Source organism: Heterodontus francisci, chromosome 1 (assembly GCF_036365525.1).
Source record: "Heterodontus francisci isolate sHetFra1 chromosome 1, sHetFra1.hap1, whole genome shotgun sequence".
In the NCBI taxonomy this organism is placed as follows: Eukaryota; Metazoa; Chordata; class Chondrichthyes; order Heterodontiformes; family Heterodontidae; genus Heterodontus; species Heterodontus francisci.
Window position 1 is genome coordinate 179,394,313 of NC_090371.1, and position 15,213 is coordinate 179,409,525.

Below are 15,213 nucleotides of genomic sequence, written 5' to 3' on the forward strand. Positions count from 1 at the left end.
CTGCCAATCCTGCACTTCCCTCAACCAAGTCTCTGTAATAGCAACATCACATTTCCAAGTACTAATCCAAGCTCTAAGTTCATCTGCCTTACCTGTTATACTTCTCGCATTGAAACAAATGCACTTCAGACCACCAGTCCCGCTGTGCTCAGCAACATCTCCCTGCCTGCTCTTCCTCTTAGTTCTACTGGCCTTATTTACTATGTCCTCCTCATTTACTTCACTAGCTGTCCTACTGCTCTGGTTCCCACCCCCCTGCCACACTAGTTTAAACCCTCCCGAGTGACGCTAGCAAACCTTGCAGCCAGGATATTAGTGCCCTTCCAGTTTAGATGCAACCCATCCTTCTTGTACAGGTCCCATCTGTCCCTGAAGAGAGCCCAATGGTCCAGATATCTGAAACCCTCCCTTCTGCACCAGCTGCTCAGCCACGTGTTTAGCTGCACTATCTTCCTATTTCTAGCCGCACTGGCACATGGCACAGGGAGTAATCCAGAGATTATAACCCTAGAGGTCCTGTTTTTTTTTTTTTTTAAAAACTTAAAAGCAAAATACTGCGGATGCTGGAAATCTGAAATAAAAACAAGAAATGCTGGAACCACTCAGCAGGTCTGGCAGCATCTGTGAAAACAGAAGCAGAGTTAACGTTTCGGGTCAGTGACCCTTCTTCGGTTCCGAAGAAGGGTCACTGACCCGAAACGTTAACTCTGATTCTCTTTTCACAGATGCTGCCAGACCTGCTGAGTGGTTTCAGCATTTCTTGTTTTTATTTCTGTTTTTTAAACTTACTACCTAACTCCCTAAACTCCCCCTGGAGGACCTTATCACTCTTCCTGCCTATGTCATTGGTACCGATGTGTACCACAACCTCTGGCTGTTCACCCTCCCTCTTCAGAATGCCCTCTGTCCGTTCAGAGACATCCTTGACCCTGGCACCAGGGAGGCAACATACCTTCCTGGAGTCTCTTTCACGTCCACAGAAGCGCCTATCTGTGCCCCTGACTATAGAGTTCCCTATAACTATTGCTCTTCTGCGCTTTGTCCCTCCCTGCTGAACAACAGTGCCAGCCGTGGTGCCACTGCTCTGGCTGCTGCTGTTTTCCCCTGATAGGCCATCCCCCCCAACAGTATCCAAAACGGTATACTTGTTAGAGAGGGAGATAGCCACAGGGGATTCCTGCACTGACTGCCTGCCCCTTCTAGTGGTCACCCATCTATCTGCCTGCACCTTGGGTGTAACCACTTCTCTAAAACGCCTGTCTATGACGCTTTTCACCACCTGCATGCACCTAAGTGCATCCAATTGCCGCTCCAACCGATCCATGCGGTCTGTGAGGAGCTGCAACTGGGTACACTTCCTGCAGATGTAGTCACCCGGAACGCTGGAAGCGTCACGGACTTCCCACATCTCACAGGTGAAACACTTCACCCCTTTAACTGACATTTCTATCACTAATTAGTTAATTGATATAAAATACTTATTAAATCCTTACTAAATTATGATACACTTCACTATGTGGTCCCTAGTGCTAGATTTCTACAGTAAATATTAAATGCTGTCTGAATACAGTAATCTCCTCCCTCTGGTTTAGTTACTCTCCTTATTAATTAGTTAGTGTTTTAATCAATTATCAGTTTTATTTTCAAATTCGGTACAGATTTCCTCCTAGCCAATCAGGTCACAGCTTTCCTGTGACGTCACTTTTTCAGTTTTTTTTTTCCCACCCGAGGTAACTTACTCTGTTTACTCACCGCTCTGGAACACCGCCCTCCGAGAAGCAAAATATTTGTTCATTTCATCTGCCATTTCCTTATTATTTACTATTAACTGCCCATTCTCACTCTCTAGAGGACCAACACTCACTTTACTTACTCTTTTTTAAATACCTGTAGAAACTCTTGCTATCTGTTTTTACATTTCTAGCCAGCTTCCTCTCATTCTAATTTCTTTCTCCTGATTAACCTTTTAGACATTCTCTGCTGCCCTTTATATTCTGACTAATCATCTGAACTGCCACTCATCTTTGCACAATTATAAGCTTTTTCCTTAAGTTTGATGCTTTCCTTAACTTCTTTAGTTAACCATGGATGGTGAGTTCTCCCCTTAGAATTTTTTTTTTTTATAGTAATATACTTATTCTAAGTATTCTGAAATATCCCCTTAAATGTCTGCCACTGCTTCTCTATTGATCTATCTCCTAGCCTAGTAACCCAGTTCACTTCAGGTAGCGCAGCTTTCACGCCCACATAGTTGCCCTTACTTAAGTTTAAAATGCTAGTCTTAGACCCACTATTCTCTGTTTCAAACTGGATATAAAATGCAATCATATTGTGGTCGCTGCTACCTAGAGATGCATTTACTCTGAGGCCATTAACTAATCCTGTCACATTACACAATTCCAAGTCTAATAGAACCTGCTCTCTGGTTGGTTCCAGAACATGCTGCTCTAAGAAACTATCTCAAAAGCATTCTATCATCCAGGCTACTATTGCCAATTTGATTTTTCCATTATCTGTGGCGAGGACGGAAGACAACTATGATAAAACTTGTTGGAAAACACCCTTACTAAAATAGACAACTATGACAAATACACATTACCAAATAAATTGTTAAATCATTAGTTTTTACTTTGCAACCAACAGTAATTCAGGAGATTTTTACACATTTAAAATCAACTTTAAAAAATATTTATATTCAAAACATATGACTGAATTGAATTTGCTGAACTTTGTTTTTCACCATCTAATTTTTTCCCAATGTAATGCAAATTTCCACTTGGGAAGCAAGCCACAGCAATTCCCTTGACATTTAAAAAGTAAGCAATTTGTGCAAAGTGGGTATTCCGCAGCAATTTTCAATCACTAAAGGACTGCACTACAGCACAACTTTAGTACTTTTAAAATGTTAGAACAGATAAAAGTTATATACAATCAGGACATTATAACCATCATTCTCCAGTGCAAGTAAATGATTTAATGTATCAGAGCATTGCCACAACTTTTATGCTATACGTGGATCTGATTAAACCATTATAAATACCGTTGGAAGATCGGAGATCTTTTACGTTGTTGACAGCCCTGACTGGTGCACTATAATTACCTAGCTTTTGTTTGACTCTTCTTGGCAGCTGCCTCACTGGCGGTCATGGGCTCAGGAAGAACTGTTGGGATAGGAAGATTCTACAAAAGAAAATTACAAAACTTATTAATAATGGGAATATTTTATTACAGGTCGAAGTACTTCTGAGCAGTGAAAGGCCAATGTGGCATTCTGTAAATGATGTTTAAATCTTGAATGAAAACATATGGAAATCGGAGGAGAGAACAGAAAGTGCTGGAAATACTCAGCCGGTCTGGCAGCACCAGTGTAGAGAGAAACAGAGTTAACGCTACAGCTCTGTGACTCATTAGAACTACTGTAATTATTGAACTATTGAAAGAATTTTTAAAAATTCCCCAGAACAACACTGGAGATAAAAAGGGATAAATTAGGAGAACGAGTTACATAGACAAGCTGATTCGGGGGTGTCCCAATTGCAGTGTTTATGATTTAAAAATTTGGTACGGTAGATAGAAACTATTCCCTCTGACAGGTTGTCTGGAACAAGAGGGCATAACCTTAAAATTGAAGTTAAATGTTCTGGGTGATTGCAGGAAGCTCTTCTTCATATGCAGAGGTTAGTAGAAATTTTGAACACTCTCCTCTTCACATCCCCTTACCCCATGCCCCACCCTAAAAATCATAATTTCAAAATTGAGTGATATATTTTTCTTAGGAAAGGTTGTGAAGGGATATGGAATCAAGGTGGGTAAATGAGTTAAGATACAGATCAGCCATGATATAACTGAATGACAGAACGGCTTGAGGGGTTGCACGGCCTACTCCTGTTTCTAGGTTCCTAAATGTCAATAGCTTTGGTCCTTTGATACACCCTAAAAATATTTACGGGTAGTCTTCCCTGGGTCCCTTAGCCACAACACTGGATAGGAGCATCAGTACTGCCTGTTTGGGGCATCATATACTGACAATCCCCCAATTTACTGGGGGCAGAGTTTTTTCAGCCAGTGGGATTATATTTTATCAGTTAAACATAGAAGACAAACCAAATCTTTAATGAACCATCACATAATAAATACACTATGAAAAACAGAACATACACTTACATTTATATTTGGCAGTGGACATTCCTTTCCAGTCAATTTAAAAGCAAAATTTGACACTTGGTAAATGTCAGGTCTCTTGTCTGGAGCTGGTTCAAGCATATAGCCTTTTAAACACAAAAATCAAAAGTAAAAAAAATGCAATGAAATGTGATAACTTAATGCATAGTATATTAAGTGTCTGCAGCACTCTAAGAATTAGATTGCTAGAATTTTTTTCCACACCAAAGACACAATAACAAATCTGCAGCTATGCACTTGATTAATACAACATATTAATGCTTATGAAACAGATAAACTACAAAACTAATGCAAACTATGGCCAGAATTTTTCAGGCCCTTTGACAACTGGCTGGGAGGCAGGAAGGCTTGTAAAATGGCATGGGTAGGCGTTTGGAGCGGGGAGGAGTTTACAAAGTCTTCCCATTGCCACTCCATTTTGCCAGCAGCAGAAAAGTTGGCAGTTCAGCCACCCACTGGGAGGCTAAATGAGCCACTTACTTGGCCAATTAAGGGCCATGGGCATTTTGCCTGCTGCAGGGGCTGCTGCTGCGTGGAGAGCACCCAGTAAAATCTGGCAGCCTCCCAGTGGGTTCCAGGGGTATGCAGGCTCTTTTATGGGCACTGAACAGCTTGCTCACAGAGGGCACCCCCAGCAGCAACGACACCACCAATAACCCCAAATCCTGCCTGGCCCCAACATGCGCCAATCCTACTTAATTTTCTTCGTGGGTACCCAGCCATTGAGGCACCCTCTCCCTGGAGTTGCAGTTTCAACAATGGCAACTGCTAGTGGCGGTGCTACAGACCCTCTGATTGAGCCAGCAGCTTTTGGGGAGATAGGTCGCTGTCCTTAATTGGCCACTGCCAGCAATATGTTTCGTAGTGTCCCAACGCCAGCCGAAACGGGGTCATCTTCTGTTTTCGGCTTCGTCAGCAGGACCTCTGTTGCCTGCACAAAATTCAGCCCTATAGATTTGTGTAATGTACTGCTTCAAAAAGACACAGCAATCAAACAGTAAAATGTCCCATGATTAGATTAATTTGTCCAGTTGCCTGTAATCAATTTGGCAAGTCTTAAACAAGCACAAATGTCAAAACCTGATCAAGGTCGTTTTTTTAATATAAATTGTATACTGTTTGCAGTAATATATTTTTATTAAATACACCTTCAGTTTATAATCCCCTATGTGGCTTTTGTAATGCAAATTTACAATTTTCTATTTGCCAGATCCTGTCTTGAAAGGATAGCAAAAACACTGGTCTTGACTCTCATTGCTCTTAATTTATTTTCATCTTTCTCTGGATAGGCAAGTAAAAACACAGTTTGCACTCCATGCAGCCTCCTTCATTTAGAAATGTTGGGCAGTCTCTTTTTTAGTATAATTTATAACTTGTATAATTTCCATACATCATTGTCTAATGGCAGCTACTAAACTTAGCCTTTCCCCATGATTTTCAGTGCTTGATAATACACCATTATATTCTGGCTTAAGAGGATCTTTCCTGAACTCTTTGCCATACATTACTTCTGTTTGCCTTAGCAGTTCTGCAGCTCAGCAGGAATGGAATATGAAGGAGGGAAGTATTTTAGCATATCACAAATTTCTCAAAGTATTTGATCAGGGATATAATTGAAATCTGTAGTGAAGCTTTGTACAGTAACAATCTATGTAAGTGCCCTTTTATTTTTTTAAAACAGAAAAACTTGTATTTTTCTAACACATACAAGATTTCAATCTCTTGGGTAAGTTTTCGCAAGCTGGACTAACCCTTGCTCCCAGTGGCAAACAGAACATGTCAATTGGAAAATATGAAATCCAGTAAATGGAAGTGTGTGTGAATAATTGGCATTTTAGGAACCAGTATAGTTACAATCACCCCAAAGAGGATTAAAGAGAGTCCAAAGCAATTTTTTAAAAAAAGTTATTGTACATACGTATTAAACAGTGCAATTTCTGAGAGTATTTAGAGTTGTCTGGAACAGTAAAGCTCCCATCACAGATTGCAACTTGACTCTCTCCAAAAGGTAGAGTGAAGAAACAAAGTTTGTACAGCAAGCATCCAAGAGCCTAAATGAAAAAGAAATTGATTGACTTTTTCAGCAGAAGTATTAGATCATGAAGTTACTTTAAAATAAAAATGAAAATACAGCGATTGCTGCAAATTCAAAAGTAAACCATGTAACGTGCTAATTTAAAAGCTTGTATGGAAAACCCCTGGATCAAACTAATTAATGGCAAATCCCAGATTTGCTACCTTGGGCAGAATGAAAGATTAGAACAGCATTCTTAATTAGATCTGAAACAATGTTGATATGCTGAATTATGTGTCATATACCTCTAAAGATTCAACAACACTTTTGTGTTCAAAGATGATTTATTGCCAGTGATGCCAATGACCAACTTTTAAACAAAAGTCCTAAAAACAATGTACACTATACCACTGCTGGACTTTGTTTCCTTCATCTCAGCTACAGGACATATGTAGTTGGCAAAACACCCATTATTTAAAACTTCCTTGCATAAAAGATAAAAATGTTACGCTGTATTCTGTATAGGTGTCATTTTGGGGGGGGGGGGGGGGGGGGGGAGGGCGTTGCAGCATACAGGCATACGTAAACTCAGTCACCTCTCAGCAGAGAAGCAACCAACCAAAACGTAACTCACCACCACAAACATGGGAGGAGTTACCAATGGAGCCTTGCCAGTGCAACAATGGCGTAAAACTATGAACCAGAACAGCGGAAGGGCACAACAATTTTAATTCCACATTGGTCAGATTTACCACCGAGGTACTGAGACTTGCCACAAAGCCAGGATCTGCTTCAATCATCAGCTAAAACTGGCTCCCTTTTTGAGAATCATTTCAAGCATTCTGTGTATTCATATAAAAATATTGTTTCCACTATGTCCATTTTTAAAAGAAAATATAACAAAATGTTACTTGCTAAATTGGCTGAAAATGTTCAAGTTGAAAAAACAATTCAATCTTTTGAGCTACATGCATGGAAGCATAAATGTCCAATTCTTAAAGGAATCAAGAGTAAGAAAAGATCAATCCTATTTCATTTAGGACTTTGGTTCCAATTTTGACTTATGTATTTCCTGTATGACATTTTATTTCCATATGTATGCTGCATTACCAGTTGTTCTTAGTCTAGCCAATTCTAGAACAAATACATCAGGCTGGAAGAAAATAACCCGAGTTACACATTTTAGTTTGTGCTAACAATTATACCTGACAAAGTTGCTACGATGCAACTCCTTCTAATGTGGGAAATTTTTTTTTAAAATCAGTAAAATGTCCATGGGTATCATCAAAGGGTTTTTTAAAAAAAACATGTTTGACAATTGCAACTCCTGCCCACCCAAAAAAAAACTAAGATCGCTACTGGAAACCAAACATGTAATTTCACAACCACAAAATACAACTTTATTAGCTAAAAGCTCATTTTACAAGTATCTATTGCCAGAAGTGCCCAGTGGATGATCCATCTCTGCTTCCTCAGAAGCCATTCAATTCACTCCGCATGATATCAAGAAATGGCTGAGTGCACTGGAAACAGCAAAGGTTATGGGCACCAACAACATCCCTGCTGTAGTGCTGAAGACTTGTGCTCCAGAACTAGCCTGCCCTGAGCCAAGCTGTTCCAATACCGCTACAACACTGGCATTTATCTGACAATGTGGAAAATTGTCCAGATATGTCCTGTCCACAAAAAGCAGGACAAATGCAAGCTAGCCAATTAACCATTCCATCTGTCTACTCTCCTGTCTGTGAGTAATGGAAGGTGTCTTCGACAGTGCTGTCAAGCTGCACTTACTTACCAATAACTTGTTCACTGATGCTCAGTTTGGGTTCCTCCAGAACCACCCTGGTTCCAGGCCGCATAACAGTTTTGGTCCAAATATGGACCAAAGAGCAGAATTCCAGAGGCAAGGCAAGAGTGACTACTCTTATCAAGGCAGCACTTGACGGAGTGTGGCGTCAAAGAGCACTAATAAAATTGAGGTCATGGGGAAATTGAAGGAAAACTCTCACTGCCTGGAGTTATACCTAGCATAAAGGAAGATGGTTGTGTTGTTGAAGGCCAGTTATCTCAGTCCTGGGATGTCGCTGCAGGAATGCCTCAGGACCGTGTCTTAAGCCCAACCACCTTCAGCTGCTTCACAATAGCCCTGCCTCCATCCCAATGTCAGAAGTGGGAATGTTCGCTGATGATTGCACAGTGTTCAGTATCATTTGCAACTCTTCAGACAATGAAGCACTCCATGCCTGCTATAAGAGGTCAGTGGCTCGAAATTTTGCAGTGAGTAACTGACTCTCCAAAGCTTTTCCACAGTCTAAAGGAACAAGTCAAGAGAACGATGGAATATTCGTCACCTGCCTGGCTGAGTGCAGCTCCAACAACGCTCAACACCTTCCAGGACAAAGCAGCTTGCATCACTGGCACCCTCTCCACCACCTTACTTATTCACTCCCACCACTGGTGCACCTTGGCTGCAGTGCATACCATCTACAAGATGCAGTGCAGCAACTTGGCAAGTCTTCTTCAACAGCACCTTCCAAAACCTCTACTACTTAGAACATGGACAACAGGCGCATGGGAACCTGCAAGTTGCCATCCAAGTGACACAGCATCCTGATTTGGAAATCTTGCTGGGTGAAAATCCTGGAACTCCCTACCTAACCGCACTGTGGGCGTAGCTACACCACATAGACAGCAGCCGTTCAAGACGTTAGCTCACCCCCACTTTCTCAAGGACAATTAGAAATGGACAACAAATGCTAGCCTTGAGTGATGCCCACATCCCATGAATTAATTTTAAAAAGTGTTAAATGCATAAAGATGTGCTGAGGAACATGACAACACACTAGGAACCAACCTCTTTTTAAATAAAATCTTTCTACCCATTCAGAAGTCACAAGAAAATAAATAGCTTTTTCAACTACAATATGAGCCATCATCAGTCTTGAGCACATAATCTAGGCTGGCACTGCAGTGCAGTACTAAGAGTATTGCACCGTCAGAGATGCTGTCTTTTGAATGACGTTAAGCCGAGGCCCTGTCCACCCTCTCAGATGGATGAAAATAATCCCATGGGGCTATGCAAAGAATAAGGGAGTTCTCCTGGTATCCCAGCCAACATTCATTCTTCAATTGACATCACTAAACCACATTATTGAGCATTTATCTCATTGCTCTTCTTGGGACTGTGCGCGCAAACTGGCTGCCACATTCCCCTAAATTACAGCAGCAGTTAACGGAGCTCTTTGCATCATTCACAGATCATGAAAGGTTCTCTTTCGTAACTAATATTATAGCGACAAGACGTTCTAAAGAAAACAAGAGCTCTTACCATAACTGCAAAGTTTCTGATTTAATGCAGGTAATCACACCATCTCCTTATATCCAGCAAGCATTGTTTTCTATCACACTTGCAAGTTTCTGTATGACTTTTGTACTTGGTTTCAATTTAATATTCATAAAACAAATCACAGCAAAACAGACTGACAACACCACAAGATGATCAAAAACAAGACTACCATTATTAACTATGAACACAAATGATCAAAAATGAGCAACTATCCCCCTCAGCTGAAAAACGATTCTACAAGGTAGCATGCAATGGCTTCTGGCATGCATTTATGCCTACAGCTCTAATACTTTATTTTTTTTTTTAAAACTGGTTGACACCATTTAGAACAAATGCCATTGCTTGCTGTTTGTAACCCCACCCACTTGTCCTCTGCTATTGGTCGATATGGAAGGATGGATGACTAGTTCCCAGGAAGCCAGTATTAAAAGCAATTCAGATAATTAAGTTTTTGTCTTGTACAAAATTAAAGCAATGTTGACGTATAAGGTATGCAATTTTAACAGAGCCAACGTTTATAGGGACACTATACAAGCACTACATTCATGCAGTAATTTATTTAGCAAATATAGCAGGTTGCATGTGTGACAAATAAAATGCTGAACTTTAGAATTTTGTAGTATATTATAAATTGTAAGAATAGCTATACTTCTATTTATTTGTTTCAGAGACAGATCTCAAACAGCAGAATGATTGGCACAGTCCTTCTAGAAGTTGCCACTCGATTTGGGAGGAAAATTCTACATTAAACAGAAGTTTTAGATTAGAATAGGGTTAACTTAAGCAGAGCATTTTGGTAACACTAGCCAGCTGATATTACAAGATTAATATATGGAAAATCATGGGAGAAACCCATAATTTCCTGATATGTACTCCAGGTGAGAGGCTCCTTATTGGAATTGCAGATTTGTAAAACTCAGCTATCAAGTATTATGTCAGACACCAGAGGAGATCAGCTACATTTGATCAATGAATACTATAGTATCTTTGACCAAACTGTAAAAACAGAGAACAAAAAACTGAGAAACGTCATAGGTTATTGTACCAAGATCCCAATACTAGAACCGATCAGACCGCGAAAACTACCAAATGTGGTATTTTCTTTTGTTTTAGGGGACAATGATTATTGTATCGTAAAGGTTTAAGCTGACTATGGAAAAAGAGAAAGAACAATCCAGAGTAAGAATAATTAACTGGGGGAAAGCCAACTTCAATGGGGTAAGAATGGAGCTGGGACGAATAAATTGGAGTCAAAAGTTGGCACGAAAACCAGTAGCTGAACAATGGGCTACCTTCAAAGAGGAGCTAGTTCGGGCACAGTCAAGGTATGTTCCCTCAAAAGAGAAAGGAACAGCAAACAAATCCAGAGCTCCCTGGATGACAAAAGAAGCAGAGATTAAGATAAAGAAGAAAAAGTGTGCTTATGGCAGACATCAGGTAGAAAATACTATTGAGAACCAGGCTGAATATAGAAGGTCCAGATGGGAAGTGAAAAAGCAAATAAGAGAAACAAAGAGAGAGTATGAAAAGTGACTGGCAGCTAGCATTAAAGGAAATCCCAACATTTTCTATAGACATATAAACAGTAAAAGGGTGGTAAAAGGAGAAGTGGGGCCTATTAGGGACCATAAAGGGGATTTACACATGGAGACAGAGGACATAGCCGAAGTATTAAATGAATACTTTGCATCTGTTTTTTTACCAAGGAAGAAGATGCAACCCAGGCAATGGTGAAAGAGGAGGTAACTCAGACACTAGAAGGGTTTAAAATTGATAAAGAGGATGTATTAGATAGGCTGTCTGTACTTAAAGTGGATATAGCACCAGGATCAGATGAGATGCATCCAAGGATACTGAAGGAAGTGAGGGTGGAAATCGCAGAGACACTGGCCATAATTTTTCAGTATTCCTTAGACTCAGGGGTGGTGCCAGAGGTCTGGAGAATTGCAAATGTTACACCCTTGTTCAAAAAAAGGTGTAAAGATATGCCCAGCAAGTACAGGAAGCTTATAGAAAAATAATTTGGGACAAAATTAATAGTCACATGGACAAATGCAGGTTAATTAAGAAATCCATGCTGGCTTTCCTTAAAGGGAAAATCATGTTCAACTAACGATGGATTTTTTTGAGGTGGCAATAGAGAGGGTTGATGAGGGAAATGCTGTTTAAGTGGTATACATGGACTTTCAAAAGGCGTTTGATACAATGCTACACAACAGACTTGTGAGCAAAGTTTAGCACATGGAACAAAAGGGACAGTAGCAACATGGATATGAAATCGGTTGAGTGACAGGAAACAAACAGAAGTGGTTAATGGATGTTTTTCAGGCTGGAGGAAGGTTTGTAGTGGAGTTCCCCAGGGGTCAGTGTTGGGACCTTTGTTTTTCCTGATATATATTAATGACCTAGACCTTGGTGTACAGGGCACAATTTCAAAGTTTGCAGATAATACAAAACTTGGAAGCATTGTGAACAGTGAGGATAGTGTAGAACTTCAAAAGGACATAGATAAATGGGTGGAATGGGCAGACAGGTGGCAGATGAAGTTCAATGCAGAGAAATGTGAAGTGATTCATTTTGGTAGGAAAAACATGGAGACACAATATAAAATAAAGGATACAATTCTAAAGCGGGTTCAGGAGCAGAGGGACCTGGGTGCATATGTGCATAAGTCATTGAATGTGACAGGGCAGGTTGAGAGAATGGTTAATAAAGCATGCAGTATCCTGGGCTTTATTAATAGGGGCATAGAGAACCAGAGCAAGGAAGTAATGTTGAACTTGCATAAAATGCTAATTCGACTTCAGATGGAGTATTGCGTCCAGTTCTGGGCACTGCACTTTAGGAAAGATGGGAGGGCGATGGAGAGTGTGCAGAAAAGATTCACGAAAATGGTTCCAGGGATGAGGAACTTCCGGTATGAAGATAGATTGGAGACATTTGGGCTGTTTTCCTTGGAGAAGAGAAGGCTGAGAGGTGATTTGATAGAGGTATTCAAAATCATGAGGGGTATGGACAGAGTAGATAAAGAGAAACTATTCCCACTTGTGAAAGGATAGAGAATGAGAGGGCACAGATTTAAAGTATTTGATGAGAAGCAAAAGTGACATGAAGAAAACATTTTTCACGTAGAGTGGTTAAGGTCTAGAATGTACTGCCTGAGAGTATGGTGGAGGCAGGTTCCATTGAAGCATTCAAAACGGAATTAGACTGTTGTTTGAAAGGAAGATTGTGCAGGGTTACGTGGAGAAGGCAGGGGAATGGATCTGAGCAAATTGCTCTTTCGGAGAGTCAGTGCTGACATGATGGGCCGAATGGCCTCCTGCATTTGATCATGCACTTGTGGCTGGGCATGAGAAAAAGCGGGCATGAAAAAAGGCAGGCATGAGAGCGACAGCATGAAAGGAAATGAAAGAATGAGAGAAAGACAAACAGAGAAAGAGACAGAGACAGAAATTGGACCCCAGGAGATATAATTTGTATTTTTATCTTAAACACCAAAGGAAATTAAGTAGTTTAGTATCAGATCATTTTGACTTGGCACTGACTTGGTGTTAGAGTTGCACATGAATTAACTCAAAAGTGAAAGGTACTTGCAACTTTGAAATATGCAAACTACTGAATGACAAAACATTGTGCCACTGGAGGGCAGTGGTGATCTTTGTAAATAAGCAAATTTGTGCCAGCCAGTGGAATGAACGGATACTCAAAAAGTCTCTATGGCAAACCAGTTTTCACATACAATAACTACAGCAAGCACCTGAGGATGGTAGTGTGTTAAGAGCCTCCACATGTGCCACAAAGTAGTATGTGAAATGTTAATGCCAGCAGGTTCTATTACATTTCCACAATGTGATAACCATCTTCAAAGCTGCTGTGAACACCAAGCTGTTGCTTCGTTTCCCTTCCCCTTTCCCACCAAGCCAAACCTCTCTTCAGACTCCCATCTTTGTCTTCCATTTACTCTCATGATCTCTCTGAGCTCATCTCATCCACAAGACCCATTTCCTGCTTCCAGCACCCTATTCCCACTAAATAGCTGACCCCTTAACTTCCCTTCCTGGCATCCATTCCAACTGACATTGTAAATGGTTCTCTCTCCTCAGGTACTGGCCCCTCTTCAACCACTTAATTTTACTCAAGTTGCAGCTGCTAGGATGCAGCAAGTGAACAATTGCCTTGTTGTTCATACCACAATTTTCTTACACCACCAAAGTCCTGTGAAATTTTGAAAGTTTTGCTCACCCACATATCAGCCTTTGTCGTGATTAAGTTTCCTCCATAAAGATTAATCATTTCAGGGGCTCTATAAGACAATGTTGTATACCTAAAAAGAAAAACACAAATGTTTACTTCTGAGCAATCCAGTCCTACATATGAACATACAAATATACAAATTAGGAGCAGAAGTAAGCCAGTCGGCCCCTCGAGCCTGCTCCGCCATTCAATAAGATCATGGCTGATCTATTTTTGTCTCGAATTCCACACACCCATCTACCCGATAACCCTCCACCTTAAAAATATTCAATGACCCCACCTCCACCACCTTCTGAGGCAGAGTGTTTCAAAGTCGCACAACCCTCAGAGAAAAAAACTTCTCATCTCTGTCCTAAAAGGGCGACCCCTAATTTTAAAACAGTGCCCCCTAGTTCTGGACTCAGCCACAAGAGGAAACATCCTTTCAACATACACCTTGTCAAGACCATTCAGGATCTTACAAACTTCAATCAAGTCTCCCCTCACTTTTCTAAACTCCAGTAATACTCTGTCTTTTTTATCCTTCCTGCCAAAGTGAAGAACTTCACGTTTTCCCACTTTATACTCCATCTGCCAGACTTTTGCCCACTCACTCAACCTATCTGTAATCGGTCTGCAACCTCCTTATGTCCTCTTCACAACATGCCTTCCTACCTACCTTTGTGTCATCTGCAAATTTAGCTACCATGCCATCACTCTCCTCATCTAAGTCATTGATATAAATTGTAAAAAGTTGAGGTCCGAGCACAGACCCTTGCAGGACTCAATTCGCAACATCCTGCCAATCAGAAAAGGACGGATTTATGCATAATCTTTGTTTTCTGCCAGCCAGCCAATCTACTATCCATGCTAATAGGTTACCCCCCACACCATGAGCTCCTCCTTTGCGCAATAACCTTTTATGTGACCCCTTGTCAAATGCTTTCTGGAAATCCAAGTGCAGTACGTTAATGGGCTCCCCTTTATCCACAGCACATGTCACTCCTTCAAAGAACTCCAACAAATTGGTTAAACATGATTATCCGTTCACAAAACCATGTTATTCCAGATTACCTTGAGTTTTTCCAAGTGCCCAGCTACAACCTCCTTAATGATCAATTCTAACACCTTCCCCATGTCAGACGTCAAGCTAACTGTCTATAGTTACCTGTTTTATGCCTCCTCCCCCTTCTTGAATAGAGGGGTTATATTTGTTAACTTCCAGTCTGATGGAACCTTTCCAGAATCTAGTGAATTTTGAAAAGTTAACACCAATGCATCTACCACCTCATTAGCCACCACTTTCAAGATCCTAGGATCAAGTCCATCAGGACCGGGGACTAATCAGCCCACAGCTCCATTAGTTTGGTCAGTACCACTTCCTTGGTGATTGTAATTTCACTATGTTCCTCTCTTTCTTCCACCTCCTGATTTA

The 15,213-nt window shown here is 40.7% G+C and overlaps 1 protein-coding gene across 6 annotated transcripts in view; it reads right to left on the minus strand.

Moving 5' to 3' along the window:
• bmp2k (BMP2 inducible kinase) overlaps nucleotides 1-15,213 on the minus strand; it is a 181,983-nt gene that overhangs the window by 50,783 nt on the left and 115,987 nt on the right. For all 6 annotated transcript variants that reach the window (XM_068038981.1, XM_068038971.1, XM_068038968.1 and 3 more), the window contains 4 exons: nucleotides 13,788-13,869; nucleotides 6,101-6,233; nucleotides 4,165-4,268; nucleotides 3,101-3,180 (listed from right to left, as the gene is read on the minus strand). In XM_068038981.1, the coding sequence (XP_067895082.1) occupies nucleotides 3,101-3,180; nucleotides 4,165-4,268; nucleotides 6,101-6,233; nucleotides 13,788-13,869 (399 nt within the window). The remainder of the gene's footprint in view (nucleotides 1-3,100; nucleotides 3,181-4,164; nucleotides 4,269-6,100; nucleotides 6,234-13,787; nucleotides 13,870-15,213) is intronic.